General features: G+C 42.4%; 1 protein-coding gene across 2 annotated transcripts; it reads right to left on the bottom strand.

Annotated features, from left to right (window-relative positions):
* Window positions 1-4,394: 4,394 nt before the first annotated feature.
* On the bottom strand, window positions 4,395-20,027 carry cpne4a (copine IVa). Of its 2 annotated transcripts, none has more exons than XM_088305756.1 (16): window positions 19,908-20,027; window positions 17,571-17,767; window positions 16,651-16,833; window positions 16,501-16,572; window positions 15,840-15,914; window positions 15,221-15,304; window positions 15,019-15,108; window positions 13,647-13,745; window positions 10,262-10,348; window positions 9,252-9,311; window positions 8,360-8,493; window positions 8,156-8,210; window positions 7,849-7,900; window positions 6,883-7,016; window positions 6,489-6,725; window positions 4,395-6,325 (listed from the first exon to the last, which is right to left on the bottom strand). In XM_088305756.1, the coding sequence occupies exons 1-16, from the start codon at window positions 19,984-19,986 to the stop codon at window positions 6,194-6,196; spliced, it is 1,770 nt and encodes a 589-aa protein (XP_088161882.1). In that variant the 5' UTR covers window positions 19,987-20,027; the 3' UTR covers window positions 4,395-6,193. The 2 variants fall into 2 exon arrangements, with proteins under 2 accessions (XP_088161882.1, XP_088161883.1); XM_088305757.1 differs by having other exon boundaries at window positions 17,571-17,754; window positions 19,908-20,018.
* Window positions 20,028-20,692: the final 665 nt, after the last annotated feature.

Here is a 20,692-nt window from a genome sequence, read left to right as displayed (position 1 = left end):
GTGAGCGATTCCGTGGTGGCACGTGAGATTGTTTAAGAAGGGTGTATGAGAGTACTTGTTTAGTGTGCAAGTAAGCATGAGAGTGCTTCAGTTATGTGTAAGAGTTTTTCAGACCTATGTATGAGAGCATTTCATAAGGGTTAAAGCATTTCAGTAGTCCTCTGTCGAGAGATTCAGTCATAGATATGAGAATGTTTCAATAGTGTGTATGAGAGTATTTCACTAGTTATCATGAGAATGTTACTGTAATATGTGTGAGAGCGTTTCAGTCGTGTGTTTCTTTTGGTAGGTCTAAAAGTCTTTCACTAGTAGTGAATGGGAGCATTTCCGTAGTGAGAATGAAAGGGTTTTAATAATGCGTATGAGAGCATTTCAGCTTTGTGAGTGTGTTTCTGGGGTATGTGTGAGAGCAAGTGTATCCCCTTCATTCACTGCTGCAGCTTCTGACCTTTTTCGCAAGTTGACCTAAAGTCTGAGGCAAATGTTGAAATAAATGAGAAGAGCCACTTTTAAACGTTTTCTCAAGTCAAACAGGAAGTGGACCTCAGTCATTAAGTTCCCGCGCTGGCCGCTTGCCGCCACTTGCATCAGCGCCGCCGCTGCCGCCGCGAATCCAGACAGAAGCAATCTGCCCCAATGAGAGATTGGCTTGAGAGGAGGCGGAGAAGAAGAAAATTCATCAAAGATATTTTGTCCCTCAACCGTGATGGAAAAAGTTCCACCGAGTCCCCCCGGGGCCGACGTGACCTCGTTCAAATGACGCCTATTTGTTGCCAGGTGGCGCCACTACAAAAAGAAAAATTAAGTTCCCTGATCAACTTTGGTCACTTCATTAGGAACACCAGCTAATCACATCAATACACAAATAAAATAATTAACACAAATAAATAATTCAATTCATGTAAATGTGAATATTTTCCAGTGTGTTCCTAATGAAGTGTCCTGTGGAGTGACCCACATGACGATGTCACATTTTAGCGGGAACATGCCCAGTGGCCATGCTGCGTTCTCGTTTTGAGGAGAAGTTTAAAAAAAAATACAAATATAACAATTCAGGTCTAATTAACTTAATGACACCCCAATCATGTCAATTAATCAGGTTGTCGTTTTCTTTGTGGCAGCACCGAAACCTCATTTGATCGTGTCTTTCTTTCATGTTTGCGGGTGATAAGCTTCTCATTTATGTCCTATTAGAAATTTGTTTTAAAAATGAAATAAATAATGAGAATAAAAAAAAAAAATGTAATTAAATACAGAATATTTGAAGTCTTCTATTTAATTTTATTCAGCTATTAAAAGCTTTGTTATTTTTGGGGTGGAAGATAAAAAATGAATTAAATTTGTTTTAAAAAAGAATACGATAAAAATATGAATTAAACAAGTAAATAAATATTTATGGATAGAGATAAGTATTAAAAACATTGTAGATTTTATTTGGAATATTAATGAAAAATAAAAATGTAATTTTTAAATGCAACAAAATAAAAACATTTTCACAATGAAAAGATATTCCATTTATATTATAAAACGTGTAGTTGTGAAAAATCATGGTTTTTGGTCATATTAATACATAAAAGGAATAAAATAAAAAGTTATTGCATGAAAAAAATATAATCACATTTTTGAGTCATGAAAATAATTATTAAATATTCATATAAATCGTGTTTTAGTCTCAGGTTTATTTTTATCCCAACAATTAAATAAATACTGTAGTCACATTTTTGGAGGGAAAAAAAAAAATATTTAAAAAAAATATCAGTCAGAGAGCAACTATTATAAACATGTGAGGATAAAGCTATAGTATTTGTATTTTTTTAAATAATTTGAAGCAGAAAAATACTTTAAAAATATTTACTTATTTCTCTAAGTATTTTTTTAAATCATAATTAAGTCGAAAAAATATTTACTTTTGTTTTAGAATGAAGGTCGTTGGTTCACATCAGCATCACCACTTCATGCCACGTGATCACGTGACTCACTTTCCCACGATAATGCCGATTTCATTTAGCGAAGGTCGTTTCAAGGTGCGCGTGACCTCGCCGGTGGCATCGCGCCGGGTGTTTTTACTGTCGGCCAATTAAATTTGAAATCTGTGGAGAGGCGGGGAAGACAGGAAGACGGATGCCACCCTGCTGCAAGAGATGACCTTTGAACCCCGCTAGTTTCATACCGAGGACGCTGAAGAAAAAAATATTCCCATTTCTTCCCTTCTCTCTTTTCAAATTCACTGCTCCGTTTTATTGTGAAAGGGCCTGTTCGGACGTTTGCTCATGTCTTGTGAACGTGAGGTGCATCTGTAAGGTAAAAACAATTCAAAGATATATCGAAAGGGCGTGACAATGAGCCAGTTCAAAGGCACGCGAGTTTCACGATGACGCGCTCACGCGTTTTAGTGGCCTCGCGGAGGAGCACGGTATGAAAGCGAAAGTGAAAGTAAGACTCAAACTCCGCTTGATCTTGACGGTAATAAAAGTTTAATTGTCGTCATCAGGTCACGTGACCATCTGCCAACTTGTATCAAACAGTCACACGTCAGGAAGGACGAGAGGCTTCAAAATGGTCGCCAGGAAGACAGAAGATCCAAACACGTCAAATGGAACGTAACTTTTCTTCTACATTAAGAAAGTTTTGATCAGAAGTCTACACTTGTTAAGCTAGCAAAACACTTTTGATAGCAGATGTGTTGTAGCATAGCATGAAATAAATAACATATAGCATGAAATGCTGGTGAATGTTTCGACCCAGCATGCTACTAGATGTTACTTCACAACATGTTAGCATCCAGAACGTTGCATCACAAATTGCTAGCGGAATTGCTAGTACATACAGTATGTTACATCATAGCATCTTAGAGGTCATTTTAATGAAAATGCTCGTGGGTATGGTTTCAAAGCACAGTAGTTTTGACCTAGCATGTTAGCAGACATTTTTGTCATAACATGCTAGCTGCTACGTCATGATCTATAGCACACTGGCAGGCATTATGTCATAAAATGCTTGGAGATGACGTGGCATGCTAGCAAGCCTTAGCTGACAATAGACGTTCCATAAAATGCTAGCAGACCTTATGTCCTAACACATTTCAAAAAATGAGAGATAGGCAAATACCAATAGACATTTTAATAATTATATCAAGTACTCGCGAAGGATGCCGAGACCAGCCACCAATACTTAGAGAGCCCTCTTGTGGCCAACTAAATTACATGCATGGCCGACAGAACGTTTTTCAGACTGAATTGCATCCTTCTCTATCTTCTTGTATGTAACTTAAGATGAAACGTCTTTAAGTATATATACAGTACATTTTTTAAGGTTTTTATTAATGCTTTGAGTGTATTGTTTGTGTGTTGCCACCAAAATGTATTTACTCTATTTACTTTGTATGGTATGATGACTTCCTGCATTACAGTATTTCATGCATATATTTACTTTACACGTTTACGACATTGGTATTATTTAGTGCAATAATCTGGTATATTTTTCTGTTGAAGGCAGTACAGGCAACATCGCTAGTTTTATATACCTGTTGTTTATTACACAGAGTGCTATACTCGCCTATTGCCTACTTGTTTGTACAAATACCTTTGTACCTCTATTTTTCAACATTTGTGAAAGAGTTTCACATTGTGGTTCGGTAAAATGCCCCAAAACAAGTTTGCGCTTTGCAATTTATTTTTTTTAATTATATGTTTAACTGATTGGGTAACTTCATCGCTGGTGAAACCAAAACCAGCAGAACGAACGAAAGGTATTTGTTCGCAATTATCTATTGTTGTGTCAAGAGTACTAGTGGAATTGTTAAGAGTGAATACTTTTACTCGTATCGGTGAGAAAAAAAATGTGGTAAAGATCATCCCTCGATAAAATGCAAATGTTTTGACATAGCATGCTAGCATGTGTTAGGCCTACGTCATATCACCCTGGCAGACATTTCATAAAATGCTAGTAGGATGTGTTTTGACCTAGCATGCTAGCGGATATGTTATTCCATGCAAAAACCACACAATGTCATGCACGACGTAAATTAACGTAAAACATCCAAACACAAACTGTGTGCTAAACTTCCAGACAACACATCAATGTGCACACTCACGGTGCAACACTTTCCTCTGCCTGACATGCACAACAGATGCTAAAGATGCTACAGCTAGCTAGCATTCATTTGAGTGAAAAGAAGATTAATGGGTACGCTAGCGGTCCTTAGTAGTCTTTATCTGTTCTTAGATGTCGCTAGTTCACGAGTTGTCGTTTTCAGTCATTAGTGGTTGTTACTAGTAAATATCAGCTGTTCGAAGTTGTTCGCGTTGCTTTAAATCTAAGATGCTAACTATTGTTAGCAGCCATTAGCATTTGTTAGTTGGCGTTGATTAGCGAGAAGATGCTAAGATGCGGCTATTCGTCCTTCTCTGTCATTATAGGTAGTTAGTGGTCACTAGTGGTTGTTAGCAGTTTCGAGCGTTCGTTAGCATTACTTTGTGGGTGTTAGCAGTTGTGAGTGGTCACTAGTAGTCACGAATAATCACGAGTTGTCTCCAGTAGTTATTAATGGTCACTAGCGGTCTTTAGCGGCTACTAGCAGTATTTAGCGGCTGTTGTTTGTTTTGCTTCCAGTAGTCAGTGGTTGTTAAAATTGCGGTTTTGTACCTTCACTATTGGACTGTCGCCTACTTGACTGTGATGGTACATCCGCGGGGCGCTTTTTCCTCTTTTTCTGCGCCTTAACGAGCTGCCCCATTTTTGTTTTTGTGAGCGGAGAAATTCAGCTATGTTGGACTGTCTGCGGTGGTATGGCTGCATGGAGACAAATGCGTCCCCGAGGAGATTTGGAGAGGAATGAAAGTCTGCGCGAAAAAAAAAAGTCAAGTGAAGCAAGGGAGACGATAAGACATGAAAATTCAAACTAATCTTTCTTACACGCCAACGGACGAATTATCAGCTGAATGTTACAGTTGCTTGTTTACTTTCTATCTCATTCCTGTCGTAAAATGTGAGTGACATCGCTGTGATTGCGATCGCATTAGGGATCCCGGCGGCCTCATACTTGTCAAAGCAGACGTCGGGACGGAATCATAACTCTGGCCAACCTGTATGAGCTACGATGTATTTAGACTGGAAATGAAGATTTGGACTGATTATTTTTATTAACTTTATTATTACTATTGCTTTTATTTTGCCCTCCTTTACGCTGTTCTCTGCAGCTAGCTTAGCAATTAGCGTACCTAAATAGCCAAAGGTGAAATAAGGAAATAAATATACACTCGCCATTTACTTAGTAGTCGGTTTTGGTTGTTAGTTCTCCCTAACGTTCATTAACTGTCACTAGTTGTTAGCGAAACGATGTTCAGGTGCCCTAGCGGTAGTGTTGGGTAAATGAAGCTTCAAATCAGCTTCTTGAAGCAGTTGTAGTATTTTTGGATTCCTCTAGATGGCATTCTCTGTTCAACTTGGCCTGAAAGCACATCGACTTGCCATTTTTTTAAACCCTTTATTGAAACCAACAGTTCCGTCTACAGGACTCCAAAATAACACAACTGGTTCATGAAGCAAATTTGAAGCTTCATTTTCCCATCCCTACCTAGAGGTCATTCGTGGTCCTTAGCAGTCGTTAGCCATTACGAGCAGTTGCTTGCTATACTCAGTGGTCGTCACCACCAGTCACTAGTGGTCATTGGTTGGCGATTACTAGCAGTTGTTAGCAGTAGTAAGCTGTGACTAGAGGTTGATAGCAGTTATTGTTGGTCACTAGCGATAGTTAGCTGTCATTATCGGTCGTAAACAGTTACTTGCAGTCATTAGCAATTATTAGCGTTGTCAGTGTTCTCTAGCTATAGTTAGCAGCTACTAATGGTTGTTAGCTGTTAGTAGCAGTCATGAGCGGTAGTTAGTAGTCATTAGCAGTCAAGAGCAGTCATGAGCGGTAGTTAGCATTCAGGCTACGTGAAAAGGAGACACTAAGTTGAACCTGTGCTGTAGTTATGCAAAGTGTTTAAAGAATGTGCTAACACTTGTCCATCACTACAATTTTTGACTAAGTGCTAGTTAGGCTAACAAACAAGCTACCCAATCACATGCTCCCAAAGTGTAAACAAACACAAACCAAAAAAATCCAGTAGCAGCCGGACATTCGCATCAGAACAAAAATTGTGCTTTTCAGATATGCGGCAGCCACCTTGGCGGCAGTGGGCCGAACCCCTCAAGGTCCAAAGGTTCTGGAGGTGTGGTACTGGCTGGCCACTTTGGGTTTGATGCCTCTGCTGTTGTAGTAGTCGACCACCTGGTTGGGAACCTCGGCGAGCACGCTCTTAGCCAGCGCGGCCGGTGACGCCTGGGGGCGGGAAATAAGAGTTATTATTGTTTACGATCAAAGGTGTACCACCAGAAAAAAAATGTTCTAATATGAGTGACCGAATGTGGCAAGAAGCGGTAGACGGTCAGCAAGTGTTTATTTTCCCATCGTCCTAATAAGGCTGTGGTCATGTGACACTCACATGCTTGAAGTTCCTGAATGGCACAAACTGGACGATGTCTCTGAGTACGGGCTCTCCTCGGGGCGACCTGAGGATGCCGTCGTCTCCGTCCAGCATCTGCATGTCTCCAAAGTCTGCGTTTCCCACGCCCACGATGATGACGGACATGGGAAGATGAGACGCTTGCACAATGGCCTCACGCGTGTCCGCCATGTCCGTGATCACGCCGTCCGTCAGGATCAAAAGGATGAAGTATTGCTGGAGTAAACCGGCGCAACAAAACAAAAAGTCACTTCGATTTGATCGCTTTGAAAGTATCTCGTACATAAAGTTTGTTTTAATGACTTTAAAATGTATGTGAGGGGTGAAACCATGTTAGCATGTTAGCTGCCACATTAGCATCCGTGTGATTTACCATGGCCTCTTTGGTGTGAACCTCCTGCGAGGCGGAGTTGGCCACTTTGTGTATGATGGGCGCTATGTTGGTGGGTCCGTAGAGTTGAAGTTTGGGAAGGCAGGCCTGGTAGGCCTCCACCACACCCTGAATGCCTGAACGGACAGAAAAAAAATGTGAGAAAGTTCTTGTCACCATTTCACAGCTTAACTTGCGAATGAATAATGATGCAGAAGGAATTGTGTGACCCTGCGATTGCGGTCAAGCTAAGCAAGATTGAGGCGGTCGGCGTCCTGGCGTGCCGCGGGGCGTCTCTGATGTGAGGGAGTTGTCACAGAGGGAACGCTCGCTGTTTTAATTAGCGCGTTGGCGCATGACCTTTAGCTGCAGGACGGCGTTAGCTGTTAGCTTGGTGACAACCTCATATCACCGGGGCGTCAAAATTCATCGACGACAAAAACAAGTCTCAAAATCATCATCGTCGTCATTTTTACCATTATCGCAATCCTCCTTATTGCAATATCCTCATCGTCACGTTATTTTTCTCATCATTATTCTCATCCTCATCATATGATCATGATTCTCATCATTGCGATTGCCGTTATCATCGTGTCATCGCTATTCTCTTTATCATCCGTCTTGTCGGCATCTTCACTCTCCTCGGTATCATTCCAATAACAAATACTCCTCGTCATATCGGAAATTTTCAACATCATTCGCTCATCCTCATTATCGTTCTCCTCGTGATGAGTCGATGATCATCCTCCTCCTCGCAATCATCATTCTCGTTCTTCTCGTTGATTCTCATCATCATCATCATCATCGTGTCATCAGTATTGCCATTCTTCTCGTCATTACTCTCATGCTCATCATCAGCCTTATTGTCAGCATCGTCGTCATCATCATTCTCATCCTCCGTTAGTCATAAAGGTTTCGGAGCGACTTCTTTCTTTTTCTAAATGTGCGAGTGAACTTCAAAGCTCTTACCTGCACACTCGGGGTTCTCCTCGTTAAAATTCACCGCAAAGTCATGGGAGACCTGGAGGGGAGGAAGAGGAGAAGTAAGGTGATTGGATGGACATAAAGTGTCTTTGATGTGGGCTTCAACAAAAAAAAACTTCAAACGTCAATGTCAACATTACTTTTTCATCTTTTTTTTTTCCGTTTCTTCTTACAGAGACAATATTTGGCTAACCATTGTTGTCCGCTGTAATTATCTTTGCTAATTTCCATTAGCCTGTCAATGGCGTTTGCCATTATATGCTAGCATTAAGCTAGCAGACTTTGGATGTACCTTGTAGTCGGGTGGGATGCGAGCGCCGAAGCCGAATGCTGGGAACATTTTGTCGCTGAAACAAAACAAAAAAAAAAAACAGCTCAAGCGTTGTTGGTTGCTCGCCATCTGAAGTCATTCATGAGAAGCGACGCAATGCTCATGCAAATGACAGCGCTCTTAAAAGCGCCGGTCCGTTTCCTCCTATGCGTAGTCGACGTCTACCTGTCGTAGTCCTGGCAGATCTCGCCCACAGCGACCAGCGCCTTCAGGTACTCGTTGGGTCGGTACGGGTGGATGTAGTGCAAAGAGCAGCTGTTGCGAGGGTCGCCGTTGGACGCCGTGAAGTCGATGGCCACCTGACGGAGGGACGTGTGATGTCATTTTTTGAGGCGTGACTTTGGAAAGTGATTCGTGACATCCAATGAGCATGACTTGAAATTTTTAAGTCAATTCATGACATGATGTGTGATGGAAAATGAAGCTTCAAATTTGCTTCATGAACCGGGTGTGTTATTTTTTAGTCCTGTAGATGGCACTGTTGGTTTAAATAAAGGGTTTGAAAAATGGCAAGTCAGTGTTGAACAGAGAGTGCCATCTACTGGAGTCCAAACTTACTACAACTGCCTCAAGAAGCTGATTTGAAGCTTCGTTTACCCAACACTATTGCATATGCGTGATACGTGACGAGTGACGTGACATTCACGAGTGGCATTGGACCTTTGAACTTGATGAGAAAGATCCTTAAATTGCTTCCGGTTTTATTTTGAAATTCCCTCCCCCAATCAGCTAAATGAATCCACCATCGGCACTTCCTGTTTGCTGCGTTTCCATGACGACACAGGGCATTTTTGCCATTCTTGATGCTATCATGTGTCAGCATCAGCGCGACTGGTGGGACTGGTGCGACCACAGCCGGGGTCTGTCATGGTCGTTAAGTGGGACACCGGGGCGGTGGGTCGGTGTTGCCTTGGTTACCGTTGCCGTGGCAACATCATCAGGACCACTCAGAGAACCCGGGTGCCGTTTCCTCTTGATGGAATAAGAAGCAGGACGCTGACCTGGATGCGACTTGTAGCGTGTTTGTGTGTGTGTGTGTGTGTGTGTGCGCGCTCACAGTAAATTGGATCTGGCAGCCACCCATGATGTAATCCAGGAAGGAATGCATTTTGATGATCTGCGAACAGAAAAAAAAAAACATTATTAGAAGCATTTCGAAACTTTCAACATGCGATTCATTCATCAGTGGACTCGTTTGTTGAGGGTGTACACGCTTCACGGACATCGTCACTTCGCGCACACGCTTCATGCACACTCCTGTTCCGGTCTGGGAAAATCGTGGGATTTCTTTTCCACTTGCGCTATATTTAAGTGGCTTTTGACCTCTTTGCATGTCAAGTTTATGTAAATTTTATGACAAAACGACCATGAGAAAGAAGAAAGATGGAAATTAGGAGGAGCGGCGAGTCCATGTGTGTGTGTTTGGTTCTCGGGGGGGGGGGCCCGCAACCCCCCCTGACTGCTCTGACATGTTCAGATGGACCAGAGCTGGGAGGAAGGGGAGACGGAACATTGAAACAAGGGCAAAAAGGAATGACAGAAAAGACGGAAAGAATCGAAAAAAAGAAAGAAATAAAGATCAGGTCCGTGTTGTTGATGAGGGAAAGAACAAAAATGGGGAATGAAAGAAATATAATTCTCTAATCACTAACGGCTCTCTATAATGCAAAACCGGTAGAAAAAGTCGTATTTGGATTATTTTGTCAAATTTTATTGTCCACTACATAATAATCCCTCTCCGTTGTTGGCCTCATTAAGGTCAGCAGCTGCTCTCGTTCTGTCTGCTGGCTCCGCCCACACGGCGCCGGCTCATCCATCACGTTTTTTCACCTGCTCATTTACACCGCCGAGCATTCAAGCTCACATTCCCACCAGGCACACGGCGACAAAACAACGGACCGCTCGTCAGTCAATCACGGGTCTGCCTACCATTCAAAAGGTCGCGGGTTCAAATAACGGCTTGGACAAAGCAAGTGGAAGACCGAAGCGAAGAGGTACAAAAGGGAGGAAGATGAGGAGGGAAGAGAAAAGAGGAGGAAGAAAACGAGAAGGACGAGTGTCGGTGACCTTGCACTGGTTGAGGATGACGATGCCGGAGTTCTTGTAACCTTTCTTCTTTACTTTGTATTTGGAGTTTATACAAGGCCACTGCACCTACACACACACACACGTACGCGCGCACACACACATGATCACGTGAACATTTTTTGCAAACCTAAAATAAAAGTCCTGCTTCCATCTGAATGCTCATTATTTCCGTGTGTGTGTTTCATTTTGCGGGGTTGTGACGTTGTGTGTGGCCTTCATTGTGTGTCACCAACACGTCTGTCAGCGAGCCACTAAACATGCCGTGAGGAGCTGGAGGTCGGAGGGATGAGGCAAACAAATGAACAATAGGAGAGGAGGAGGAAGACGGACAACCAATTAACATTTGGGGAAGAGGACAAATGAGAGTAGAGGAGAGGAGGAAGGAGAAGACTGAGAGTGGGAAGACAAAGAGGAGAAGGATGAGGGTGGGGACGAGGAGGACAAGGAGGAGAGGAGGAGGACGCTGAAGAGGAGGGGGAGGAAGCTGGGAAGGGGTTAAGAGGGAAAGACAAAAGAGGAGGAGGAAATAGAGGAAGATTGGTGTAGGGAGGAGGAGGAGGAGGAGAAGGAAGAGAGGACAAACAGAAGGCGGAGGAGGAAGAGGGAGGAAAAAGGGAAAGGAGAGAGGAGGAAGATAAGGAAGAAGGTCAGGAGAAGGTCAGGAGAAGGAGGAAGCTGACAAGTAAAAGTCGTAGAAGGAAGACGACTAGAAGGAGGAGGAGAGGAGGAAGAGTAAAAAAGAGCAGAAGTAGAAGGACGAGAGGAAGAAAAGACGAGGAGGCACAAGAGAAGGAGGGGGGAAATACACAAGGAAAGGGAGAAGAAAATGGATATGAATTGCAGTAATGCCCGTTTGTGGACACCAAAATCGCTCATTTTACAACTAACTATTTGGAAAGTTAAATGAAATGAAAACGCATTCCTGAACAAAAATTGTATGAGCACTGTTTGTGCCAACTCCTTCACATGCTCGTTTTTGTCTGCAGCATGTTTAAGCTTCTTCTTCTTAGCGGCTAATTGTTAGCATGCTAGCAACCTGCATGTGACATTAAACACTCTTGGTGAAGCGACAAGCTAGCTTATTCTGAATTTCGAAGCTAAGAGCTAACCTGCTAGCTCGTTTTCATCTTTTTCAGCGTCACGTTTTGGTGATTTTTGTGAACACCGCTTTGTGTGTGAGTGGGGGTGCACTCGCGTGTGTAAGAGGGAGGTGTTTACAGGCTAGCTGTTACGAGCTAATTGGCATTTCCTGTCTTTTTGCTGGAAGATTCAATTAGCGGCTCAGGTTTCGCTAGCTCAGCATCATCTGATCTACTTTAGCCTGCTAGCGGCTACATGACTTCAACACCAATATTACAACAAGGTTAGCTGGGCATTAAAAGGAAGAGGAGACGAGACTCTGAAGGAGCCTTACGATATCATGGTCTCATGTTCACATTGTTTCATGGTGTCATAGTCTCATTGTCTCAAAGATTAATGGTCTCATGGTTTTATAGCCGTATAGCCTGATTGTCTCGTGATCACATCCTGCATTGTGTGTCCTTATAGTCTTGTGTTGTCATGGCTTCATGATCTCATTGTCTCAGAGCCTCATGCTCCCATAACTTCATGGAATCATAGTCTCATGTTGTCATCACCTCATAGTCTTGTGGTCATGATCTCATGGCCTTTTGCTATCATGGTCTCATATTTTGTGCTCTTGTAGTCTCATAGTATCATCTCCTTATGGTGACAGAGTGTCATTGTCTTGTGATCTCATTCATTGTCTCATGGTCTCATAGTCTCATGGTGCCACAAATTCATAGTCTCATGATCTTATCCATCGTCTCAAGGTATCATGGTCGTAGCCTCATAGGCTCAAATAGCCTCACAATCTGATGGCCTCATGGTATCATTTTCTCATTCTCTTATTGTTTCTGAGCATGATGGTCTCATAACCTTATAGTATTATATATCGTAATGTCTCATAGTCTCATTATAGTCTCATGGTGTCAGCGTATCATGGTGTCAAAGTCTCATGGCTGCTCAGTCTCATTGTTTTATAGCCTAATGTTCGCACCCAATCCCAGTTTTATAATCTCATGACCTCATTGCCTCGTACAGTTGAACAGTTGTACCGCTGTCAGTGTGTAGTTGTGTGACTCGTTGATCCGTTAAATTGCTTCTGCGGCTCAAGTTGAAGACGGATCACAAGTTTTTCACGCTTTGGACTCCCTGGGATTTTTTTTTTGGTCTCCTGCAGGATTTAATTTTTTTTTTGTCTTTCACGGCGCAGCAAAAAGTTCGGAACAAACGACCCCCAGCACTCAGAAGAATTACACTATCATCTCCAGAGACAGAAAACATCTGCTCTATTTCTTCGTCACTTTGCTTGCTCATCACGTCTGCTGTTTAAACACACGAACGCCACCTGCGACATAATCTACCTCATTAACACAAAAATACATCCAGGACACTAATTTAACACTCTTTAACAGTACACATAAAAGTTTAATGAGAAAATTACCTTAATTTGTGTTTAAACATAAACAATATTTAAAGACTCAATGTCAATGTATTGATCTTAAAGGTTAAATACAAATGAATTGTACTTGCGCTGTGATTCTATTGCATACCACTAGAGGGAGCATGTGACACTCTGAGGATGGCAGTCCGAAAGTGTTGTTTTATCGCTGCACTGTAACGACATTCTGCAAATTTACGGTGAATTTATTAATAATAATAATAATTTTCTTACTGTTTTTTAATAATAATTTTAAAATTCTGTTCAACATTCATTCTTGGCGTGTAAACTAATGGTCAGTTAACAAGAATGGTAGATAACTGTAATTTTACAGCATAAAATTATGGAATTCTGAAAACTTCCGATTTTAGAACAGTGTCTTGCTGTATTCTTTTTTTTTTTTAAATTGTAAAAATAAAAAAAACATTAAATATTCATCCCCCATTGCCTATTGAAATTAACAGTTAATGCTCGGTTAAGAATAACAACCTGCAATTTAACAGTAAAGAACAGTATTTTCTGCCAAGCAGTGGCGATAGGAATGTGGTGCCTATATGATATATATCTTTATTAATCGGCGGGAAATCAAGCTTCAGATTTGCTTCATGAACCAGCTGCTGTATTTTTGAACTCCTTGGTATGACACACTTGTCCTACTATCATGTACTGAAATCCAAAATACAGTAGTACACTGTTCAAATAAATAAGACCACTGGAGTAATCCTATTCTGTTCAAATTAAATTACAGGAGTTGCATTGTCAAATAAATAACTTGTGTCCCTGCTGCCCGTAATTTCCTGTTATTGTACAGTGAAATTATTTACGTTGCGCAATTTGTGGATGTGAGTGATTTGGGTTTACCTGTCGTCCGTCAATGGCACCCCGCATCTCTTGGAAGGTGGCCTCGAACTCGCCGATGTAGTCGTGTTTCCCGTTCGAGTCCCAGTCCCACACTGTGCACTAAGTGGTTACACACACACGCGCAAGCACACGCACACACCTTCATTAGCATGTTATAAACGATTATTAGCACATTAGCTTCAGGTTAGCATCGGCGCTTTTGTGTTTTGACGATGTTTCGCAGAAGACAAAAAGAAGTGATGTCATCATAGTCACAAGCCAATGAGATGGCAAGTGTGTGCGTGCATGTGTGTGTGTGTGGATGAGAGAGACCACACAGGAAGAAAGGAAGCAAGGAACGGAAAAGGGAAGGAAGTGGAGGGAAGAAGAAATGAAGTATGAAGGAAATTTAGTGATAAAAATAAAATTAATTCATGACGAAAGGAAGAACGTAAGGAAGGAAATGAGACAAAGGGAAGAAGGAATGGAGAAAAGGAAGGAAATGAGGAAAGGAAAGACAAAAGTGTAGGAAAGAAGAATTGAAAAGAGTGAGAACGAAGGGAATATGAAGGAAAGAAGGAGGGAATAAAAAATGGTGGAAAGAAGGAAGGATTAAAAGAAAAAAGTAGGGAAGGAGGCAAACGAAGAAAAGAAGGATGGAGAGGAAGGATGAAAGGAAAGAAGGAAACAAAGAATAGAAACTTGAAACAAGTGAAGGTGCTGAATGACAGAAAGTGGTGAAAAAGGAAGGCAAAAAAGATGGAAGGGAGGAAAGAAGTGTGGAAGGAAGCAAACAAAGGAGGGAAGGAAGCAAGTGAAAAGCGCATTTTCCTGTTCGCGTACGTGAGCGCCTTGGTGTGTTAACGAGCTGTCAGTGTGACGAGGACATCAAGTGAGTCAATTAGCCAGCAAGCCTCGGCGTGCGCACTCTCCTCTACTTTCTTTTTTTTTTTCCTCCCCTGCTTTCTAATCCGCTCGACTGTCTTCAAGCGTCACTTTTGCCCACTTCCACTTTTCACACGCTCAATCGTCACTCCATCAGCAAAGTGCTAAAAATAAATGTTAGCGTATCCATGGCAACCATACAAACTCCACGAGGGATTCATTTATCGGGTTGTGTGCAAATCGTTCGAGGTTAAAAACGCGATTGCCATAAGAACGACGCTACCCACAATTCCTTAGTAAAGACTCACAATAAAACACACGTGTTACGTGGAATAAACACGTATGGTGCGTGATCATTAGCGGAACTCTGAAAAATGTGCTGCCCGGTCAGATAATTGACTTTCGAGAAATTTTTTTCTCCCCGCCCCTGTGCTAGTGTACATTATGCGTGTGTGCGCGTGCGCGTGCGTGAGCGTGTGTGCGCGTGCGTGAGCGTGTGTGCGCACACCTGCAGTTTGCGCTCATGATCGCCATTACAGAGTGAGTTGAGGGAGACTTTGAATGTTTTCCAGACAGGATTCAAGTTGTTCATCACCGTCTGATAACAACAGCACAACAACAACAACAACAAAAACAAAAACACACGTGACGCCACGACACCAACACACACGTGTCATGCGTGACGTGTACGTGTTCACGTGACTTCCTGCCTCTGTCCTGTAGACCAGCTGCAGTGTGGCGTCCTCATTCAGACGATAGATTTCCAGGAAGGGATCCGACTTACTGAAGAAGTCCTGAGTCACACGCACACGCACACGCCAACTTTGTTATACACGCGTGTGTGTGTCTTTCAGTTGTGTACAGTAGATGAGTGGGGGGGGAAATCAGTTGTTGCGCATGAAAGCATGTCAGTCAGTATAAGCAAAACAAATCAGTTGTATGCGTGAGAGCATTTTAGTTGTATGTGTGAGTGTTTTAGTCATGTTTATGAGCAGGAAAAAAAACTTGTAGTATGTTAGAGGGTTTCACAATAGTCGGCGTGAGAGCAATTCACTCGTGTGTAGGAAAATATTTCTACAAGAAATGTAAGGCGAACAAATCAGTACTGTCTGTGTGTGTGCGTGAACATTTCTGGTGTGTATATTTAAAAAAAAAAATGGTTTCATGTGTGAGAAGCTGGAACATTTCAATAGTGTGCGTGTGTGAGCACAGGGAGTTGTGTGTAATCCTGAAAGATGTCCCTGAATGCCCCGCATACGTTTGTTTGCTGTGTGTTTTTGTGTGTGTATTAATGTGCGTGCATTTTTGTGCGCGTGTGTATAAAATCACCTTGTCATCCAGCTTCCTGGCACTGAAGGAAAGCTCGATGTAGTCGTCGTTCCCAGTCAGCTCCTCTGCTGTGATCTGCACACACACACACGCACACACCCACCCACCCACCCCATACACACACACACACGCTTGTGATGAGGGCCTCATTATGTAGCAACGATGCCAAGTACAAAACGTGTGGCGAACAAGCTGCTTCCCATAATCAAATTCATTATCAGCAAATTCTTCATCATCATCATCATCATTTTCATCATCTACGTCATCGTCATCCGAAGGGTCATTATCATCTTCGTCATCATCGTCGTCGTCAAAATTGTCATCACTTTCATCATGTTTTTCCCGATCACCTTCATCATCATTTTTATCATCTTCGTCGTCTTCATCACCATCATTATTGTCATCATCATCATCATCACCTTCTGTATGATCCGTGACATTTACAGGCGACCACTCAATTGCGTGTCTCCTTGTGCCCTACGAGTGAGTGGCGACCAATCCAGTGTGTACACAGCTTCTCTTTCTGAAAGTCGACTGGGCTGGATTTCATTTTTTGAAAATGGATGGATGATGTCATTTTTTGAAACATTGTTGGTAGTTGATTTTGATGGTGTTAATCGAGTTATTGCCGATCACCGCCATGCCATTAAAAGATATTCACCGTGATGATGGTTTTTCCCACGTTGCCTCCTGGCCTCAGCAGAGCTTTGGAGAGTTTCCTCTGAGAAATGATCTACGCACACACATGCATTAGCATTAGCATTAGCATCAGCCGTGGCAAAAATGATCCAACAAGAAGCCGGCCCGCTACCTGTCCCAACGTGCACTCCACGGCGCCCAGGAAGTCGGCGTCCTTCAGGCCGTTGAAGTTGCTGTTGTTAATGTCATAAAGCTCGAAACGCAAGCGCTGCACCTCTTCAAAGTAAAAGTCCAGCGTGAAGACTTTGGAGTAGGACGGGTTGACGCAACTGCGCATCACCTCCGTGCGGTCCACCTGCGGGGCCACAAAAAAGGGTCGAACATTCAGCAACAGGTGGAAAACAAGTGAACGAACAAAAAGTAAGAACACAGAGAAGTTGGAATTGAGTAAAATAAAAAAAAAAACGGGTTAAAGGAAAATGAAAACTAAATTAAAAATCAAAACAACAAAGTTTAGAACCAAGTGAAAAACTGAGTTGAAAATCAAGTAAAAATAGAAAATAAACTAAAAAACCACAAGTAAAAAAAAAAGTCAAGTAATAATAGAAGAATAACTTAAAAAAAATCAAACACAATGCCAAAAAAAACTGTTTGAAAAAGTCCAAAACCCCACACGAATGCCAGAACATCAAAAATGAAGATGAAATCCAACTCAGAAATGAGTTTTTTTTTTTAAATAAATCAAAATGAGGAAAAACTAAGAGGAACCAAGTAAAACAAATCAATTTGAAAAACAATTATATCAACAACTCAAAATCAAATTAAAAATCACGTAAAAAAAACAGGTCAATGTCAAACAAATGAAAAAAAGATATGAACCATGTTAATTAAAAAAAAGAAAACCATAAAATACAAAAACGAAAAGCAAGAAAAGTCCGAAAAAAACGAAAAACGGAACAACCAATACTGGAATGGGTCAAAAAGAAGTGAAAGAAAACACCAGACCCGCTCCAAATCTAAAATGGGGCAACAAGTAACCCCAACAAACACGTACATGCAGGTGCGCGTGATGCGGTTGCCGTGGCGACGCACCTCCATCCACTGTCCGTGCGACTGCATGTTGAGCACGATGCACGGGTCGGGTTTGGACAGAGCGTCGCGGTCGCTGATCCCTTTACACGTCAGCCTCAGCTCCACTTTGGTCAGGCACGCAGACTCCAGCAGACCCAACGAGTCGCACGCCGAGTCGTAGATGTCGCTCATCATGGTGGCCGGGCTGGACAGGAAGTCTGCGTCAACGACAAATATCTTGAGTGCGTGTGCGCGTGATCACTTGGTGTCACACTTTCATTTTCATTCAAGAATTTTTCAATTTTCTATTTTTGGGCGAGTATTCCATGTTCAACGCAAATGTTCCCTGAGGGAATGACGTCAAGCCAAAGTCAAAAAGTAAGAGTCTGCTACAGGAAGAGCTCAAAAGATTTCTTGCCCTCGAGGGGAGCCTGGAGGACGAAAGTTTCAAGGTGGTGAGGTTCACCAACGTGCGTGTACGTGTATGTGTGTGTGAGCCGAGCAGGTGCATGCTGGGAGCGTCAATGGCGGCCCGCTGAGGCTTTGCGGCGGCTGAGCAGTCAAGCGGCGGATGAACGCTCCCGCAGGCGGAGCGCTGACATCCCGCGGCGGATTAAAGAGCGCCGGTGACATCACCAGCGACATGGCTAATTATTGTTGTCGTTCAACATCTCCCAGAAGGATTGTGGGTAAATGTTTGAACTCGTCACGTCCAGACTCTTTGTCGTGCTTTGTAATGGAGACGACAAACATGGAAGTGAACTTATGCTCATCACATCACATGGTTAGCGGCTCCATTTATTTGGTGATGGAATTGACAAAAAAACGTGTCAATAACGATATTTGTCCCATTGTCGCTTTTTTTGGCTGCCATGGTAGGCGAGTAGATGTGGTAGGAGAGTGTTAAGTCAAGATAGCGAGCTACTTGTAGTTCAGATAGAGCTAATTGGTTTTGCGCCTGATAGCTAGCAACTTGTAGTTCATAAAGCTAATTGGCTACACGCCCGATAGCTAGCTAGTTGTAGTTCAGATAGCGCTAATTGGCTTTGTGCCTGATAGCTAGCAAGCTGTAGTTCATAAAGATAATTGGCTTTGCGCCCGATAGCTAGCTAGCCTTCCCCCAGTAGTTCCCGAGCAGGGAAGACGTGTGACTGTTCAACATGGACAATATTTTTTTTTTAACCAGCTTGGAGCTAGAAGCCGTTTTCACTCTGCCACACATTCAATGACGCGATTATTTTGCAGAACCAAATCTATACCTTAGGCCAAATTTATTGCGTTTCATGCATATAATGTACCGTGAAACTCTACATACAAGATACGGTGTTGTGAAAACAACAAACACTTGAAAATGATCATATGTGGTCACGTGAAAGACGACAAAGACTGCAAACGCATGAAAATGACCATTAATTAATGCCTTCATGAAAGATTAAGAAAACAAAATTATCATATGATCATGTGACAGACATGTGATAACTCAATGAACGGAAGCAGAAATTGAATACGACACAACCAACCATATCGTCTTCGCCGCCATGATGATGATGAAGACAGAAATAGAAGTAGTGTTAGCCCAGCGCTCGTCTGTTGTTAGCGTGTGGATCAATAAACGCAACACACACTGTCACCTGAGCCACATGTGAGCGACATCAAGGTGTGAGCACCGTATAAATAGTATCAGAAAATTGAACGTATGGACAGTATATAGACCATCGACTCCCCACTAGCCTGACAACTTTGTACTCCATGTTGCTTGATAGGAAAAACTACTAGTGTGCATTTTGGTGCTACTATTAGGGTACTAGTGCCAGTTTGGCCTAATATCATTTCTAGTGCGGCACAGTTTACTCAATTTCTGCACAAAATTGGACAACTTTGGCATACGGGTAGGAGAACTACGTTATTAATGAGGCAAAACTACTAGTGGGCAATTTGGTATTCTGAGCATGTGCGAGGAGGATACTAGTGCAGTAAAATAATTCTCAAACAAGGTTTAATTGCATACTTGTGAGCCAAAAGGGGCAGTACTAATGGTAAAAATGTTATTCGTCTCACACGGTCGATCCACTAGTGCATCAAAATTTTTACTCGTGAGGACAAAGAGCTAACAAGTGCATAGCGCTTAGACTTGATATCGAGCGTATCGAATAAATTATTAAATGGCTTTGCATACACGTTCATTCATTCATTCATTCATTCATGAACACTGTTCATGCAAAAGCACAGCAGTAAAGGAAAGAGTGCTTGTTTCTTTGTGAGGAAGAGGATGAGGAAGACAAGAGAATGAAGGTGGTGAAAGTCTAGGAATGTCAGGCGGAGTTTTGCCGTTTTTCGTTTGTTGTTTTTTATCTTTACCTTCTGCGGTCAGATGCGCGGGAAAAAAAATGAAGGAAGGCGTCACAAAGTTTCGGCTTTTTGGGATCTCAACTGACATCAGCGCTGCACACCTTCATCCTCTTCCTCCTCCTCTTCTGCTTCTACAGCCCATCGTCGCCGCGCGCGCGCCTTAAACGCGGGGAAAGCCCGTACTCACGCACGCACACGCGCGCGCGCGGGGTAGGACAGTGCTGCTGTGGTGTCCGGACGCTCCCTGGTGGTTGTGACAGGAACTGATGAACCGAACCTTTCCTCACAATCGACAGACGACATATTCGCGGTTCGACGCCTGCCGGTTTTTATTAATTAATTAATATATTTGCAGTTCTTTTCCCACCCACCTCAGTTTCGCACTTCCCTCCAAAATATTGAAAGGTATTATTAAAATAAAATCAGCAACTATGTAAATAACGGATGCAAAACACAAGTATGAGGGGTGGAGGGTCGAACTGTAATAAATACTACCTGGAAAAAAAAAGATGCGTCTTCATTTAACATATTTTTTTACAAATAACGTTTGAGATGTAACAAGTTATCCGTTCAACAACGAGCCTCTCTAAAGCGTCCACATCAGCCCAAAAACCTGGCCCATTCTCTAGCTTTCGAAACTGACTTTTTTTAATGCACTTCACGCTCCTCCATATTTCTCTGCGTGACCTGCGGAAACTCACAGCCGACTACGACGACTATCCAATTGGGAAGATGCTTTTTTGGGGAGGAAGTTTGAACGACTTCAGATTATTTCGTAGTCAAGATGATGTGAT

Source organism: Idiotropiscis lumnitzeri, chromosome 10 (genome assembly GCF_059441095.1).
Source record: "Idiotropiscis lumnitzeri isolate Australia: NSW breed Sydney's pygmy pipehorse chromosome 10, RoL_Ilum_1.0, whole genome shotgun sequence".
NCBI lineage: Eukaryota > Metazoa > Chordata > Actinopteri > Syngnathiformes > Syngnathidae > Idiotropiscis > Idiotropiscis lumnitzeri.
Note: the sequence above shows the minus strand (reverse complement) of the source record. Positions and strands in the feature narration are given on the sequence as shown.